The following is a 17,744-nucleotide window of genomic DNA, read 5'->3' on the forward strand; positions in this document are numbered from 1 at the left end:
ATGGAAGGAAGACCTTTCTCTCTGTCTGTCTCTCTCACTGTCTATAACTCTACCTGTTAAATAATAAAAAAAATTTCATGTATGACAGCATCTACTTCACTGTATCTGTCATGTGATCCTATCACACATTTTGTTAATACAAATGGCAATTAAGCAAAACCACCAACCATCTACATGGCTTGAATATAGTAACCTAAAATGAAATCAGATAATTTATTTGTATGTAAGAACAAAGGACCATGATAGATACTTGAAATCATTTATTCAAGGCATTTTTATATAGTCTTGCAATCATAATATAGGCATATAATAAAAGAATATGAGAATGCAAGGATGAATATAAAGCCAGTGTCTGGGCATTTAAAATAAAAGCTCTTCAAAGTTACAAATGTTCTACAAATAGGATTCCTGAAAAATTTGGGAGAAACAAAAACTTTCATTAAAAACATTATAATAACAAATGACATGTCAATTAAGCAAGCAATTATATATTAATTAAATGTTTATATTCCCATGAGCTAAGACTTAATGCATTTTACATTCAAGTTGAAATAATTCAGCACCATTTTAGATTGAAGGATAAATGAAATACTTTGTGTACAAAAGTGGCCCAGGACATGGAATAGCTGGTATGAAACTTAAATCTGATTGAATATACTGATTGTGAATATGAGTTCAAGTCATGAAATAGAAAAGGGGTATCCTTTAGTTACCAGTTATACTATCAATATGAAAACAAATTATTTGTAAAACATAGTATCTCCCAACCAGATCAGAAATTTGATATTTTAGTGTAATCTGCCAAAGATTAGCGCTGAGTAATAGGGAAATTTTAACAAACTGCATTTCTTCTAGACTCTGAAATTTGGGAATGTTTCTAAGTGTAATTATCCTATAAGATTTCTAAGAGCAAAAAAAAAAAAAGCTTTGTTATTACAAATAATGCCTACTGAAGAGATTGTAAATAAAATTATTATATAAAAATATAAAGATTTTTCTGGAAATAGGCAAGTTGTGTATTCACTATGTCACCATATTGTTGGGAGGCTGAATCCTAGCCTTCGGAGGTCAAGATCTCGTTAGGTTTGGGTAACAAGCTATATGGGAGACTCAGACTTGTTTTCCTATTTGTCTGTGTCTCCACAGTCTTTGAGTACAAAAGCCAGTCTCTTCTCACTTTTAGGATTTCATATATCAGTTTTACTTTTTGTGTTCAGCAGTTTTATTTAGAATTTGTTTAGGCTGAAGTGGGCTCTGTATTAATCAGCCCCATTGTGTGTTATCCGCATTTGGCAGTTATTCGGAGGGAAGACTCCTTGAGGCCCCAAAATGTTACATGTGAAGTCGGCATGTCCAATTATCTGGGAACATTTGGGCTAATGGCAGGAGGAGGAATGTTCACTTAGGTTATTCTTGCTTATTCGCAAGAAACTTTAATTTCCTAATTGGAAAAACTCCTTTTTCAAGATCAACGAAACAGTACACATTGTATTTAAAGGGCAGATACTTTGGGACCTTCGAACACATTTTTAATTATTACAAATACATAGATGCATATGATGATCAATGTTTATTTTTAAATGAAGAATGGTTATGAAAAATAACTAAAATGTTAAAGACATGTGCTTTTGTAAAACTCCTATGAATTTTATGGGTAATAATGACATTTAAAGAAAACTGACAGAAGTTAGCACGTCTTTTCTACGTCTCAATGCCTAGCATGTGTGTGTCTGGCATATATTAGACCCTCAAATGATGATGGATGGACAGATAAGAGGTACAAAGAATGGTGATAAATGTGTCTTCTGCTATGGATCCAAAGGCTGTGATGTTGGCTAGATTTCAATACAGGGTAAGAATCTTAATGAAAAGATGGATGTGATATCTGCAGACACCAGTCTGGCTCAGTATTAATACTGACAGTAGTTTTTGGTTGCTTTTTTTTTTTTTAAGCAAATAACATAAAATACCTCTATTAGAAAAGATTATCATTTGAAAGGAGCACTCTACAATCTTAAAACTAAGAAGCAATGTAAGCCGAAGAGGTCCATCAAAGAAGCCATCCCACAGCTCAGAGACTAGCTGTCTGTATTCTCTGCTGGAAGCACGTGCCCCGGCCAGGAGGACCAGGTGTCCCGCTGACTGCCCCCATGACCGTCCATCTCTGGCTGTTCTCACCACGGACGCACCCAGTGAGGGTACATCACTGCTCATCACTGGTGTCGACTCGACCACTCTTGCGACAAATAAGACGGGATACCAAGTCTCTCTGAGAATTCTGCCTACCCTGTTCTGGCACTGGAAATACCTTGAGACTTTAAGACCTGTTAACGTAGGAAAAACGTTTGCTTCAGCACCATTCACTTAAAAGTCTGATTAGAATTCTTTACACATCTTTTGAATTTAGGCAAAAGAGAAAAATCTCCAGATTCTGTCGTGGCTTCACAGTTTAAAACAAAATCACAACTGTCTCATTATGCAGCACAGTCCTTGGTGTTACAGAAAGTATTTTTCCCCCTTGCTGATCATCCCTAGTAGGTAATGCCACGTGCTTTGTTAATTCAGACTATCTTCCAGACACACACAAACAGGTGTGACTGGTTCCTGGACAACGTGGTTTGACGTCTTAAGAGCACAGCACACACACTGTCATTGAGTCTGAATAATTTAATAATTTTTAGCAGTTCTCTTTTTAAAAGCTGAACATTAAAAAAAAAAACTTGAAAATCCCCAGATGTTTTCCATTATTATTATTTTTTAAGCATTTGAGAGACAGCTGTGGTGTGGGGGGCTCGTCTGTATGGTTTTTCTGTGAGCAAGGAGATTCGTTCGGTGAAGACTTTGATATGCTGAGAGGCACTGTATCTCTCGATTCATCACATCTGTCATCACAATGACTTCCCAGTTACACAGCTCTCCGTGTGCCATCGGCCCCAGGAGGGTGACTGTAAGGATGCCACCCCAAGGACCTCTGCCCATGGGAAACAGTGAGGGCAGCATCACTTAACGCCTGACGGGAGCCAGGTGGCCCGTTACTCGGTTCACTCCCCGTCAGGATGAGGTCGTGCACTCGACAGAAAGAACACTATCTACGGATTTTAAAATGTAAACGTAACTTTGATAGAGGGCTATAACTATCTGAATACATATATTGCCATTTCTCTGCTATATAGAACATTTCTTGACACCGATGGGAATGTGTTCCTTCCTTCCTCAGCACCAAATGCGTCGACGTACGCGGTAGGAGCATCATTTCTCAATTAACCTAGGCTAGGACATACATCAGCCGGTCAACAGGCTGATCCACTGAAGTCCCAGCACTTTAGAACATTTTTCAGTTCAAAGTAATTTTGGCTCATCCGTGACTATTTATAATTACAAAAGAAGCGTAAGAAATTTGGGGTTCTTTCAGAAAGCCAAGTATGCAACTACAGAATTGAAACGTTGTGTTATTTCATGACGTACTGTGAATAATATTAGAAGCTTCCCAAATAATGTTGATGTAAATGTTCAAAATCCAGTTATGTGCTTTGTTGTCAAGCGGTCCCAACAAAAATTCCCTTGTTGATCTCCGTCCTTTTTCAAAATACATCATCCTACTGAAGCTTATCTACGTTTTCCCCACTTCAGAACACCAGGCACTGATTTATCCGTTGGGAGTTGGGGCTGGCTTTCTAGTACCTGGATTAGGGAAACGAAATTAGACAGATGGTTAACTGGATATGACCAATGTGTACCCTAGCCACACTTAAAGTCACCCCTCTTACAACTTCACCTGGCCATCTGCCTCCCCCTAAGAACGGTCACCTGGTGAGATCATCTGCGGATGCATGATTTTTATAATGATTTGAAGAAAGTCGCTATGTTAGCAGAACACAACTCTGATGCCCACGCTCTTGATGTTTTCACAGAAACGACCTCTGAAACAATCGAGAGGAAAGCAGGGCTTCTGGGACCAGCAGCCCGGACCTGCTGAGCTCATTTCCTGGAGCAAGGGTGCCATGTCCCAGGGCGCCCAGCCAAGCTGCCCGCGCTGCTTTGCAGCGGTCCTTGTTCAGCATGGCTTTGGGTGAACAATGATGCCCGAGTAGGCAGAACCTGGAGCTGAGCCAGTCTGTCAAATGCTGTTGGATTTAAACTGTGGCCCGACTACAGATGGGAGAATGCACTTAAGTCCACAGCATAAACCATCTCCTCCCCAACAGTAAATTCTGGGAGGGGAGCGAATCTCATCGTAGCATCTGAGAACCGGAAGGCATCTCTGTTCTCCTAGTCTACATGGGGACTAGCTGGCCTGGGGAAACAAGGAGAAACGGTACAGGAATACACCTACTGCCTGTGTGGTTTTAACCACACCCACAGAAAGCCATCAGATACCTGACCAGCACGGAAAACAACCAGTGAACTGAGAGTGACAGTTGCGAAAATGAGTATTATTAGTGCCGGGATCAGACATGTCGCTGCCTCCACACTGGCTGATGCAGGCGGAGCTCGCACTGGCCTGTGCGTGGTCAGGTGGACAGCATGGCCTCAGGTCACACCATCACTCGCTGCCTCCAGGACAGAGTTCACACCTGTTGGCCCTCTCTGATTCGGTCCCAGCTTATTTCTTCATTGTGTTTTGCCCAACTCTACAAAACTTAGGCTGAACTGAACTTCTCCAAACACCCGGCTGCCAGCTCCTGCTGCTGGGAGCCTGCCCCTCCCGGCATGCCTTGCTTTATCCTCCCCCACCCCCCACCCACCCCCAGCGCAGTCCTCGGCCTTCAAGGCCCAGTTCAGACTCCATCCTTAAGTCACTCCTGAATCTCAGCCTGGAGAAACCTCTCCTCCACCTGAGCTCTATCCCCAGTGAGGAAGGCCCCCAGGGAAGTCAAAATAAGAGACAAGTGTTGGTGTCTCCCTCTGTCGTCAAGGGTTCTGTGCGATTCCTTTGACTTTGCATTCCCAGAAGCCTGATTTTATTATCTTGTGAATCTAAGTGTGGGTGATGTCACTTCCTCCTGTTTTCATATAATTAATGTTCTTGTTAACACTCTGCCTCAACCACTCTTGCAGCTTAAGTGCGGTTGAAAATATCAACTCCGTGTGTGTGGTCATAGAAGGAATCCCCCTTGTAGAATCATCATAATGCTGGATAACAACATAACTTATTTTTTCAAAGTACTGGCAATATCCAATTCACTGGATTCTACTGATGACAAGAAGGCACTGTGGGGACTGGGGCAGTAGGCCAAGTCTCCACCTGCTGTGCCAGCATCCCATATGGGCTCCAGTTCAAGTCCCAGCTGCTCCACTTCTGATCCAGCTCCCTGCTAATGTACCTGGGAGAGCAGCAGAAGATGGCCCAAGTGCGTGGGCCCATGCTCCCATGTGGGAAACCTAGAAGAAGATCCTGGCTCCTGGCTTTGAACTGGCCCAACTCTGGCCCTTGTAACCGTTTGGGGAGTGAACCAGAGGATGGAAGACCTTTCTCTCTGTCTCTCCCTCTGTAACTCTGCCTCTCAAGTAAATAAATAAAATCTTTTTAAAAATGATTTATTCATTTGAAAGGCAGAATGACATACAGTCACCTCTCTGGACCTGTTCCCTGTGGGAGGTTGGCATCACAGCTGGAAGTCACTTAGCCCAGTACAGCAGAGGTGCATCTGGTCTCATTGTACTTTAGTGTGTTATACTTGTGAGTGTGTGTGCGCACGCGTGTGTGTGTGTATCTTTTACATTCCAAACTGCTGGAGACAGAGGGTAGCTTCCCTAATAACTAAGTGCAGAGTGAGCTCTCCAAGGAGCCACACTGGTACCTGGCCAGGTCTCAGCCCTCAGGGAGTGGAGCAGGAAACCAACATGACACAAAGGAGATGTGAGAGGTACTGGAATTACTGTAGTGAGGCTCCGAGCCAGCAGCACAGGAGTCACAGTTATCTCTGCATCACTCTCAGTAGTTCTAATACTGAAGAGGCCGGTGCTGTGGCATTGTAGGTTACACCTCCACCTGTGGCACCGGCATCCCATATGGACACAGGTTACTGTTCTGGCTGTTCCTCTTCCGATCCAGCTCTCTGCTTATGGCCTGGGAAAGCAGTGGAAGATGGCCCAAGTGCGTGGGCCCCTGCACCAGGTGGGAGACCCAGAAGAAGTTCCTGGCTCCTGGCTTCGGATCGACCCAGCTCCAACCCTTGCGGCCATTTGGGAAGTGAACCCGAGGATGGAAAAACTTTCCCTCTGCCTCTCCCCCGCTCCTCTGTAGCTCTAGCTCTCAAATAAATAAAATCTTTAAAAAAAAAACTCAAAAAACAAGTAGCACAAAACTGAGAGCAGGAGTGAGCAGACAGATGGAGACTGAGTGAGTCCATGAAGGAACTGTGAGAATTACCCAGAAACAACAAATCCATTTATCTTACCTAAAACTGCACCGATGTGCTGGGGATTGCTAGTGTGCCATGGCCAGCTCCACATAACGTGGTCCATAAAGAAGCCAGGCATTCTGTGCCATGTGCATTTCCACAGAGCACATCTCACTGCATTTTCTCGGGACCAGCCCCGGGCTGGCAGAGGCTTCCCCATGGGCAGTGCTGCGGTCACACTTGGGAAGCCCAGGCTCTGCACTTTGGTTGGGTTAGGAAAGGTGCCCCTCTGAGAGCATGGGACCCTGGGCCCCAGGGCACGGGCTGGTGTAGTGCCCAGCTGGAGAGCAAACCCTGCACGAGGCAGTTCAGGCGCACCTGGCAAAGTCCACACACTGCAGGTTCATGTGCGGCAAATCACTGTCGGGGGTTTGGGATGAAAGAGAAATCTTTGGTGACTGTGCGTGCTGAGGCTAGCTCTGCCCCTCCGTCCTGCTGAGCCAGGGGCACTGGTGCCTCTCAGTGTCCAAGCAGAGCTGTGGAGTTGTCTGTCTCACTCTATCCATTCTCCCTACTGGGAAGGTGTAACTCGGGCAGGAACCACGGAGCACCAGGAGACGGGGTGGGACAGAGGGGCAAGCTGGGGAACCTGTCTAGGTTTCATGGCTTTCATTAAAGCATCTTCATGCTAAAATGTCCATGCCGAGCAAACAAGACTTACGGTGAAATTGTGCAGCCCGAGGCATACGCGTGGTGGCCCGTGTAGCGGATGTCGCAGCGCACGACGTTGTTGGTGTAGTCCGACTCGGGCACCAGGTAGCTGGGGTTGACGCTAACCTGCACAACAGAAGCAGCAGTGGCATTAAAGACCTGCCAGTCTCCGTCTATTCCCACAGGGCTATCATGGGGGAATTATTAACAAGCGACCCCACTGAATCCAACAGGGAGGGGAGTGTGAGTGTGAGGTTAAACTCGGGAGAAGGAGTTTAACACAGAAGACAGAAGGAGACTTCTGTAGGTTCTCCCTTGAAGTTCTGGGAAACAGGAAATGTTTCTCACAATTCTGGAGTGTTTGCAAATAGTTCTAGGGGAGGCATAAATACTTCCAAGTCTGTGATATTTAACACGCGAAGCTGCGTCTGTCGGTTTGCCATGGAAACCTGCAGCCTGTTGGTAAAGGTCCTACCTTCAGAATGTAGTTGCCGGGCTGGACGTCTGTGATATCGATCCACTGGCAGTCAATGTCTGCAGCGTAGGTGTCGTAGCAGCCGGGACTTAGCCCCTGAACAAGCAGGATAAGAACGTTCAATGACGTCATGTGGTCCAACAACAGTGGAGGATGTGTTCACGTCCGCAAATCGCGTTTTAATTTAGTCCTACATACAAGGGTTTCACCTAAAACGATACTTACTTTTCATCTGCCTCACCTCCAGCTAAAAGAGATGCAAGACTCACTCATGTAAGCAGTGGCACCCCTGATTCCCAGAGGCGCCGGAAGTCACCAGGGATAAACACATCCTTCCGGGAACAAGGGGGCCTCTACGAACCTTCTGGAACATTGCCAGTTCAGGAATAAAAGCCACTTAGTAACTTGGCACCAGGTCCCCCTGCCAGAGAATCGTCCCCCCGCCCCTCTTGAAAACTTGGTTGCTGTTACTCTAACACCAGTGATCTCGTGCACGACTCTTACCCATTTCTGCCCCACATTCCAATCATGCTAGGGACCTATCTAACCAGAGCTCCCGATGCCAAGTGCACATTGCATCACTGCATAGCTAACAGTGACTAAGCCGGGAAGAATTCTGTACATGCTAAATATACAAATCCAATTCATAATAGTACAGGAGGCCTTGGCTCTGTTTTGTAGATAAGCAAACTGACGCACACTAGGGTCAAATAACTCACCAAAGGATACACAGCTAACAAGTAGGTGAGCTGGCTTCAGGTGTAGGCAGTTAGGGTCCACCCCCTGTACTCTTGGTGTACTACACGGGCTGCACCTCTCTGCACTGTCAATCACACCATCACTGAGCAAACTTGTCACACTGAAGGGACACTGTGGTGCCGAAGCCCAGCTTGGTCAGCAGAGATAGCAAATGCATCTTTGCCCACTGTGCCAATGTGGGCCTGGCTATATCCTGATGGGAGATGAGTTGGGAAAGCCCTGTGCCGACCCCGACAGGTCAGTGCCATGGCCGTGAGAAACACATCCCACTGTCAGTGCCGCCATTACCAGCCTGCTGAGCAGTCGGTACATAGTGAAGAATTTAGCGTCTGATTCCAGCACACGGTGCTGAGTCTGGTATTCTGTACGCTTAAACTATTTCTACTGCTACTCCCACTGTTCACTCATGGCATTGTAAAAGACTGATGAGCTGGCATAAGGCTTTTAGGCAGGTGTAAATAATGCTATCTTCAAATTAGAGAGCTTGAAAGAATGTTGAAACCAGCCCTCTAGGAGTCCCTGGCAGGCAGAATTAACTCTAAGCTTTGATTACCGGAACCAGCAAACCAGAAAGCGAGAGATCCGGGGCCAATAAGCAAACGGGAATTTCATGTGGCCAAGTCAAAAATATGAAGCTAGATTACATGCAGAACCTTAACCACGGCTCTCTAAATCAGCTATGAAGTTGTAGCTAAACACAGCTTTTTATTATATTAACAGGGCTGATGTGACTGTGTTTAGTTTTGTATACACTTAGTAGTTTACGTTGTTGGCCAAGAACACAGGAGTTAGATAAAAGTTTAAAGAAATGAGACCTCGCTTTACACTTAAAGACAAATTTAAGCAGCATTATAGTAAAACTAATCTAAGCTGACAGTGTTTTTCTTTGAGTCCATGTTCAAGAGACAGGGTCCGGTGGGGGTGGGTGAAGCACAAGTCACTTAACAATGCAAAACCTGGAGAACAGAGGTCCAACAGGGTTTACATGGAGGCTCACTGATGAGAAAGGTACCATAGAAAATGAAGGAGCAGGACAACTATACCTAAGTCCCAGAGGCCGCTCTCTGCAAAGAGAGAGCTGTCCACAGTGCCTGCTTTTCTCAGTGGGGAAAATAAACTCCAGGTCCCTACGTGGTCGGGGACCCCCAGAGACCACTGAAGGAAAAAGAAATTACACACAAATGCATGTGACGTGGTCAGGGACATCTCCTGTTGCCTACAGAACAAGTACAGCTCCAGAGCTGGAGAGTGTCACGCCTCCCCATTACTGTGCTGCTCCCAGCTTAGGGAAAGAAGTGATGGCAATATTTAGGTCACCCAGAAGCCTCTTGCCACAGGCCTGGAAATGGCTTCCCAAGATGACAGCTGCAGATCCCTCTGCACCCTGGCTCATATACATTCACTGCCTCTAGCCAAGACTTGGGCTGCAGTAAAATTATAACGTCCTTCAACAAATTAGGGTTGCATATGGAAATATTGACACGGCTCTTAACGGACACACATTTTCCAATTATAAGACACAGAAACTGCTTAGTTCAGCGGTATTTTAAAATAGCCATCCAAAGAACATCTGCCATCAATTATACTGTAGTTTAAATATATGTGTGCAGGAAGAAACTGTATCCTTCTTATTTGCATTATTGAAAGAGACAATTCTTTGAAGCACCTTTTCGGAACCCTACAAATTTCCTCTTGTTAACCTCAAAGCACTACCGCATGTTTAACGTAATAGACGGAGTGAGGAAGGTTTTGCAGGTGCACAAACACGGGTGTGCCTGCTACAGTGACTTCCCAAGCTATTTCAGTATGGATTGAGTGCAGATGTTGTAAACCTCGCCCATTTTTAGGGCAAGCATCCGCTGTGCATCGCGGAACGTAACAAAAGTCCACACTGATCTCCTGTGATTAACAAGAGCTCCATGTACAGCTGGAGACAATTCAGAAGTAAGCGGGGTCCCCATCCCACGGCTTCCCTTTTGCCAATTACTGTCCAGCTTGCAGTGTGGAAGATGAAACAATGGATAAAAGAGAGGTGACAGAATGCAGGCACTGGCCTCCCTCTCTGAGGCCCACCTACCTGTGTGTGGGCAGTACATGCAAATCGCCGGTGGTAGCCATAGTCACAGGAGGTGTCCTCCAGACAGAAGCTGGCTTTGTGACCTTCAGCCACCCTCCTCTGGGTGTTGGCATCCAGCAGGTCATAGTGGCTGAACTCATCCATGCTGTGGTAATGCCTAATGTCCCACACAGCAAAGAGACGGGGTCAGTGACACACAGAGATGGAACAGTGAGCAAAGGATTGGACTTCGCTGCTGCCTCCCAAGTTTCTTATTAAAACTGAGATGAAGTTTGTTTTCCTAGAGTGTTGCACTGGACTTTTCTCGTAAGGGCAAATATCTTTCAGAATTGTGAGCTTTCTTAACTACTCAGGGAAAAGACTTGTTAGCATGAGTATCTTGCTTTTCCATTACTCCCTGTTTAATCTTTGAATGCTAACAGGACAGACAATAAATTATCTGGGCTTCAGAGAAGCTTGGCGCGTGTCCTGTACTAGGTCTGCCTTGGCTGCACCACTGATGTTCCACTCCACCGAAGAAGCACATGACCGTCGCTGAGATTTTATAAAACACAGCCCTTGGATATTTAAAGTCCTTACTGAAATGCAAAGGAGAAACAATGGCACGTTTTCTGCACCACTGCTATTACAATCGCACGAGCACATATTCAGAAATAAAATATCCTTATGTGATCGCAAGTTAGGTGGCTCTGGGCTACTTTGCTCATTTCATCAAGTAGAAGGTGCTGAGTGGTTCATCTCACACCTGGCACGAAAACGATGAGGGATGGCTTGACTTTCAGAGAGGAAGCTGAAGGCCACACATCAGGATTTCCAGGGCCAATGACTGCATGACCGCATGTGAAAAGCTTTAAACTGAGGACGGAACAGGAACCACCCTGGGTTGGACACAGACTTTCTACAAAAGAGAAGAAGGCTCCTTCTTGGATCAGAGTACATCACCAACATCTTTGAAAACGGTCTCTGCATCTTTTTGATTGCAAAATGTGCTGTTATTAAATGCCATCCAAGAGGCAGACATTGTGGTGCAGCAGGTTAAGCCATCACCTGCAGTGCCGGCATCCCACACAAGCACCAGTTCAAGTCCCAGCTGCTCCACTTCCGCTCCAGCTCCCTGCTAATGCACCTGGGAAAGCAGTGGAAGATGGCACAAATGCCTGGGTTCCTGCACCCACATGGGAGTCCCAGATGCAGTTCCAGGCTCCTGGCTTTGGCCTGGCCCAGTCCTAGCTGTTAAAGCCATTTGGTGTATGACCTAGCAGATGGAAGATATCTCTCTTCCTGTTCGTTCATTCTCTCTCTCTTTCTTCTCCCTAACTCTGCCTGTCAATTATATAAATAAATATTTTAAAAATCTTTTATATGTTTATTTATTTGACAGGCAGAGTTTTACACAGAGAAGGGGAGAGATGAAGAGAGAGAGGTTTTCCAATCCACTGGTACGCTGATCCAAAGCCAGGAGCTTCTTCTGGGTCTTCCACATGGATGCAAAGGCCCAAGTACTCTGGCCATCCTCTGCTGCTTTCCCAGGCACCCTAGCAGGGAGCTGGATCAGAAGTGGAGCAGTGAGGATTTGAACCAGTGTCCATAAGCCCGAAGCGGCTTAACTTACAGTGTCACAGTGCTGGCCCCAAATAACTCATTTAAAAAAAAACGTTCTTTAGTGCTAACTGCAGGTGATTTTTGCTGTAGACAGTTTTAAGGAAGCACTCCTGTGTGTTCGAGAGCAAACTGTTCTGCAGGCACCTGCCATCTCCTATCCAGTGTGGAGAGGCTGGGCTTGGGCTTTCTGGTTCTACAGAAAAAAGAAAAGCTAGCTGGTGGATTAACTCCTCTGGCTGTGTCAAATTTAAAAGAGAACAAAATTCTACATTTACATGACAGCAGTGTCCTCCCTCTGGGTGAGACAGAAGACTCGTGTCTGTCCCATCAAGAATCACCTGAGAAAGGGACACGCAACCCCAGAGGACCCAGGAGGCCCGTCCACTTACTGGTGACAGCTGTGCCACTCCCAGGAGTATCTCGGTCGGCTTGGTAGGAAATCGGACGTGCCCTGGTTTTTCACTCGTTGGGGGAACCTGAGCAGCACCCTGTGGTCATAGTCTCGGACGTCTGCCCTGTACGCTGAACTGCGATTTTGAAAGCAGATATGGGGTCAGGGTCACAGCCTATGAGCTACAGACACAGAACCACAAACAAAGCCCACTGCCCGCTGTGACAGCCTCCCTGCCCCCAACAAACCTCGCCCATGGGCTCTGAGAGGCCGACTTGAGAATGAAACACAAGATAGAAATCCAGGCAGAACTTTAAAAAAGTGAAAACATAACAAAAGGAGCACTAAAAGCCTCTACGTGCGACGTGAACTGTATACGTAAAATCGGTTACCAACATGAAGAAGGGACACGGAAGCGCAAAGTCTGCCAAACGAAAACCCAAACCCAGACCTAACTAACGATTCAAACTGCAACCACACATTTCTTTTAAATTGTTAACTGAGATCTAAAACGGTGAAATAACTAAAAAAAGAAATGTTCAAGTTCGGATCACTAAATGTGGTAACTTTTAACCAGGGGACTGCACTGAAGTGACACCCTAAGGAGCTCGGTGATGTGAGTGATGCAAGACCCAGCAATGGACATGAACTTGAACTTCTTCCCTGGCTTTAGCCCCAGACCACAAAGGGCCAACGTGGAGGAAATGCACACAGGCCACGGTGTTCCCACTGCTGTCTTTCGTGTGCATCTGCTCAGCTCTCTCCACGGCTTTCTTTTCCACTGCACTTTCGCACGGCACCCACAGAAACGTGCATTGCTCCCTCTGCTGGCTTTTCAGCAACACAGGCCGAGAAGCCCCATCCAGAAAAGGCTGTTTTATTTTAGAACTGATGGGAAAACAAAGCTCTTGCTTCACGGTCTCCTTTTGGCTGCAGGAACAGCAAAACAACCAAGTTAACCGTGGCCTCAGACAAAAGAGGGAAAGTCAGCCCTTACCAATGAGGAGATGCCACAGTGGCAGATTTCGCCCCCACTCTCTCAAGCGCGCATTCCCAAGCTCTTGGTTTACCGTCCTGTTTCCTGCATTAGCACAGAGTCGTTTTACACTAGCTTATCGGAAACAGTCGGCTCCCAGGTTTAAGGATCTCGGAGAGAAAACAAAAGTAACATGGGGCTTCCAGTCTCCCAGATAAGCGTTCTCGCTGCGGTTGGAAAGGCAGGACGCAAAGAAATCAAAGCTTTAACTCTCCGTGCAGGAGGCCAGCATCTGCCCAAGAGGTCGCGTCCTGTCTGCAGGAACAGACCCCGTGGGGACCCGGCAGCAGCGGGGAACCCCGGCGTGGGGGGCAGGGCCGCCGAGACCCCAGCCCAGCCCGTACCTGGCCAGGCAGTTCTCCTCGGCGGCGCATCTCAGGTTGTACATGGACATCTTCTGCACGTACGTGGACGCCTGGATGTAGTAGGGGTCGGGCACCAGGTCCGGGAGACCTAGACGCCAGCAGGCGACAGAAACGCCGCGGTGAGGCAGGCCGGCGGACCCCCGGGGCGGCTCGGGTGCTCGCAGGTGCCTTACTCCACGCCGTGCGCCCGCGGGGGCTGCAGGGCGCGGCCGAGGGGGCGCGCGCGCGGGGCTGGGAAGCGAGGCGGAAAGGATGCCACAGGGGCCAGGCGCGAGGCGGAGGACCGCATCCGCGCGGCCCCGGGCCCGCCGCACCCAGCAGCCACGTCGAGGGCACGGCGCGGGGCCGGGGCGCGCGGGCGCTTACCGTACTGGAAGTAGCCGGTGCCGTAGCCGGGCCGGTACCTGCTCCCTGGCCGGGGCCTCTCGTACGTGTCGTAGTAGTTGTAATAGGGGTTGTCGTCCGAGTACTTGTAGGGGTTGTACGGGTCGTCGCCCACCATGCGGTCCACGTGGCTGGGCGGCCGCAGGTTACTGAGCGCCGGGGGCTCGCCCTGCGCCGTCCGGTTGCCAGCGCGCGAGGCGCCGGCGTCGCGGGCCCCAGGCGACGCGTAGCCGGCTTGGAACCAGTGGCGGCCGGCGGGCCGGGGGCGGCTGGCGGCGGCCGTGCGGTTGTCTCGCAGCAGCAGCACCGGCGTGCGCTGCTGCGGGCCGGCGGCGCGCTGGGCCCCCGGGGCGGCGGCGCCCGCGTCGCGACGGCGCTGAGGCTGGTACTGGGCGCCCAGGCTCAGCAGGCTGAACACCTGCCCGTTGTTCTCCCATTGGATCCTCTGGCGCCAGGCGCCCGGGGCGGCCGGCGGCTCGCGCGGGGGCTGCTGCTGGCCCGCAGCCTGCGGGGCGCCGCACACGAGCGCGCAGAGCTGCAGCGGCCCGAGCAGGAGCACCGTCCAGGAGCAGAGCATCGCTCCCTGCACGGGGTCGTCCCCAGGACGCGGCTCGGAGAAAACGGAAAATAAAACTAAAAAAAAAAAGAAAAAAAAAATGGGGGCTCAGATCACGTGCGGGAGGGGCGCTCTTCCACAGGGAGGGGGGCGCAGCGCGGGCCCCTCGGTCCCCGACCGAGCCGCGCCGAAGGGACGCCGCGGCCCCTGGAGCAGTCGAGGCGGCCGCCCGGACGTGGCGCGCGTGGCTCTCGCCTCCACCGGTCCCTCTGGAAGGCGGCGGGGAGCGCGCAGCGTCTGCAGCGGAGGAAGGAGGGGAGATTTTAAACTTTCTGGCACGTTTGCAAAGTTACACAAGCCGTCCTGGCGCGGCCGGCCCTCGGCGATTTGTTCACGTAATGCGATTGGAAACGTGCGCGGCGGACAGCTCCCCGCCCGCCCCGCGCGCCCGCGCGCCCGCCCCCAGACACGTTGCAGGGCGCGCGCGCTCGGGGAGAGCACGGAGCGCCGCGCGCGGCCCGGGACGCCCGGCTCTATCTGGGGCGAACATGCAGGAATTTCTGAAAGGCTCAGACAGGCGACGGCAGCCAGGCGGTGGGCCGCCGCCAAAGTATGCACGGAGAAAAATGCTATGAGGTCACCGGGCCTGGCGAGGCGGGGAGAGCGCGGGCGGCCGCCGGGAACTCGCGCGCGTCCGGAGCGGGGTCCGGCCCGGCCGCCCCGCGCGCACTCGCCTGCCCTGGTGGGCGGCGCCCTCTTCCAATCCACCCCTGGATATCGAATTCTGTTTTTCGGAGTGTGGGTAACATGAGAAACGGGTGACAAATCTGTTTCCTACGGCGACTATTTTAATAACCCAAAGCGAGATTTTTTTTTTTAACAGGGAACAAAGCCTGGCAGCGCCAAGACTATGCAGAACCCCAACTCCCCGCCAAAAAATGAGGGCCGGGGGTGCGCTTGGAGCTGGCGTGAGCGCCGGCTTTTCTCCGTGGGGCCTGCCGGGAAGGCTCCGGAAGGGGAGAGCCGCAGGCTGCACCCCCCCCCCCCCCCCGAGCCCTGATAAGGCTTGACGTGGGATTCTGGACACTTGAGTCGCCACTGGTGCTTCCTGGGAGTGGGTGTAGGCGTCCCCCGGAGAGGGACTGGTCCTCCAGGCCCCGTGGAGGGGTTGCGTGGAGTTCTGATGGCAGCCCAGAGCAGCCAGCAGGAGTGGCAGGGGGCCTCGCTTACCCTGAGAAGTGAGGCTTGGCGCTCCAGCCGGCGTTCACACCCCCCAGGGGCCGGCCCGCGCAGTTTCAAAGAAACTGGTACAGAAGGGCACAGTGTAAAACTACCGCCCCAAACCGGCCTTGGAGAGAACCAGCCTGCTCAGCGCTCTCTTCACGGAGCTGCTGTGGACACAGGTGCACGCATATTCACCTGTCTCTGTTATGCTGGGTCTTGCATACTTGGCGACCACGTTTTGGGGCGTCCGTGGATTGGACTGCCGACTCAGCCATTTCCCTTTTCTTGTAAGAACACGTGTTTTCCTCTGGGAACCGTACCCACCCACCCCCCAGCAGTGGCCCTGAGAACCTGAACCTAGTGGCACCAGGGCCAAGAGCTGCTCCTCTGGCTACGGGAAAAGCGGCAGGTTATGGCGCACACGCTGATTTAGGCCGGTGTCCTGGGTTTTGGCGCTTTCTTCCATTGTCCCAATGCATGAGCGGAGTTAGTTTGGTTGTCTGCCACCTGAGAGCCCTGACTGAAGCTGTGAGCCGTTGTGGCTGGTTCCCTCCAAGGCTCGGCCACACGATTCTAAGTCCAGGGAGCGAGGTTTCGCTCTTTTTCGGTTAGATTTGCTTCGCCTGCGACCACACACATCCTTGATCACCAAGAGAGAGCGCGTGGAAGCTTGCCGGTGGATTAGCAAACCTGTGGCTTCTATAGTGAAGATTTAAAACAGTCCAAGAGCAGATCCCATCAACATCACGTCCCTGTGGGGAAGTCTCTGTAGGATGGCTTCAGACAGCCTCAGCTGTCATTTTGCAGACGCTGTTAGGCTTAAAATAGCTACTCAGTTTCTCCAAAGGCACCAAGCAAGACGGAGTGGAAAAGAAGAAACAGGTGTATATCATTGGATGGACAGGCCAGATTACAGGAGCGGCAGGAAGGGGCAGGGTGTAATTATCTCTCATCTGAAAAAGCCTCTGTATGCACCCAAGGACCCAAGAGGGAACCCAAAGCTGCCATTAGGTGACCACAGGTTCCTGAGGGAATACCTCGGCTGTGGGGGTCATGCTCTCCGAGTGGCAGACCAAAGCAGCCCCTAATGGGAGGGTAGAAGTCAAAACACCCTTGTTTTCTATCCTGGTGCTCTCATTAGGAGGGGGAAAAAAAAAAGCAATGTATCTTTGGACAGCTGATTCACTCTCTCTGGTTCTGAGTCATCCGTGAGATTTAAGGAGTGACCCAAATCTAAAGTATTTTTCCTAGTTTTAAAAATTTCTGATTTCTTGTGAATAGGCAAGCTATTCCAGCTACTTTCAATCCGTCCACTCCTCTGTTTCATTATGGTTATTAATTTTTAATCAAAGAATTTCTTTAGTTGGACTTTAAAAGACATTGGAGGCATTTTATATGCAAATAAAATTCAGTATACATTTGTTTTACCGACATTTCTTGAACACATTTATGCTCTAAGGGGCAGTATGCCTAATGATGATTTACACACATGAGCACTAAAATTATAGAGCTGAATGAGCTTGGTCATGTTTTTTTCAAATTTGTTTGAACAGCCTTACAAATGTCTTATCAGAGTATAAATAGCTCCCTACAACAGTAAGGATGTGCCACATTTTCTGTTAATCACAAATACTCAGTGAGAAAACACATAACCCTTTGTCACACATCCTAATGAAAAGCTCACTTGATTTTCTCTCTCTTCCATTTCCTCAGAACTCTCTCTGGCCAAGACCCAGGCAGCTGGGAAGCAACCATGTGGCTACCACATTGGGGACAACAGAAAGTGTTTGCAAGCCCTGTGGGAGACAATCCGGTCACAC

General features: G+C 49.4%; 1 protein-coding gene across 2 annotated transcripts; it reads right to left on the reverse strand.

The window, feature by feature from the left end:
- Nucleotides 1–245: 245 nt before the first annotated feature.
- On the reverse strand, nucleotides 246–14,726 carry LOX (lysyl oxidase). 2 transcript variants are annotated; one of them, XM_008254949.3, is made up of 7 exons: nucleotides 14,127–14,726; nucleotides 13,740–13,848; nucleotides 12,358–12,495; nucleotides 10,367–10,523; nucleotides 7,531–7,626; nucleotides 7,066–7,181; nucleotides 246–3,681 (listed from the first exon to the last, which is right to left on the reverse strand). In XM_008254949.3, exons 1-7 carry the CDS (start codon nucleotides 14,719–14,721, stop codon nucleotides 3,675–3,677), a joined length of 1,218 nt encoding a protein of 405 aa, XP_008253171.1. In that variant the 5' UTR covers nucleotides 14,722–14,726; the 3' UTR covers nucleotides 246–3,674. The 2 variants fall into 2 exon arrangements, with proteins under 2 accessions (XP_008253171.1, XP_002710192.1); XM_002710146.4 differs by lacking the exon at nucleotides 246–3,681 and having other exon boundaries at nucleotides 7,062–7,181.
- Between the last annotated feature and the right edge of the window lie 3,018 nt (nucleotides 14,727–17,744).

Source organism: Oryctolagus cuniculus, chromosome 6, assembly GCF_964237555.1.
Source record: "Oryctolagus cuniculus chromosome 6, mOryCun1.1, whole genome shotgun sequence".
Classification (NCBI taxonomy): domain Eukaryota; kingdom Metazoa; phylum Chordata; class Mammalia; order Lagomorpha; family Leporidae; genus Oryctolagus; species Oryctolagus cuniculus.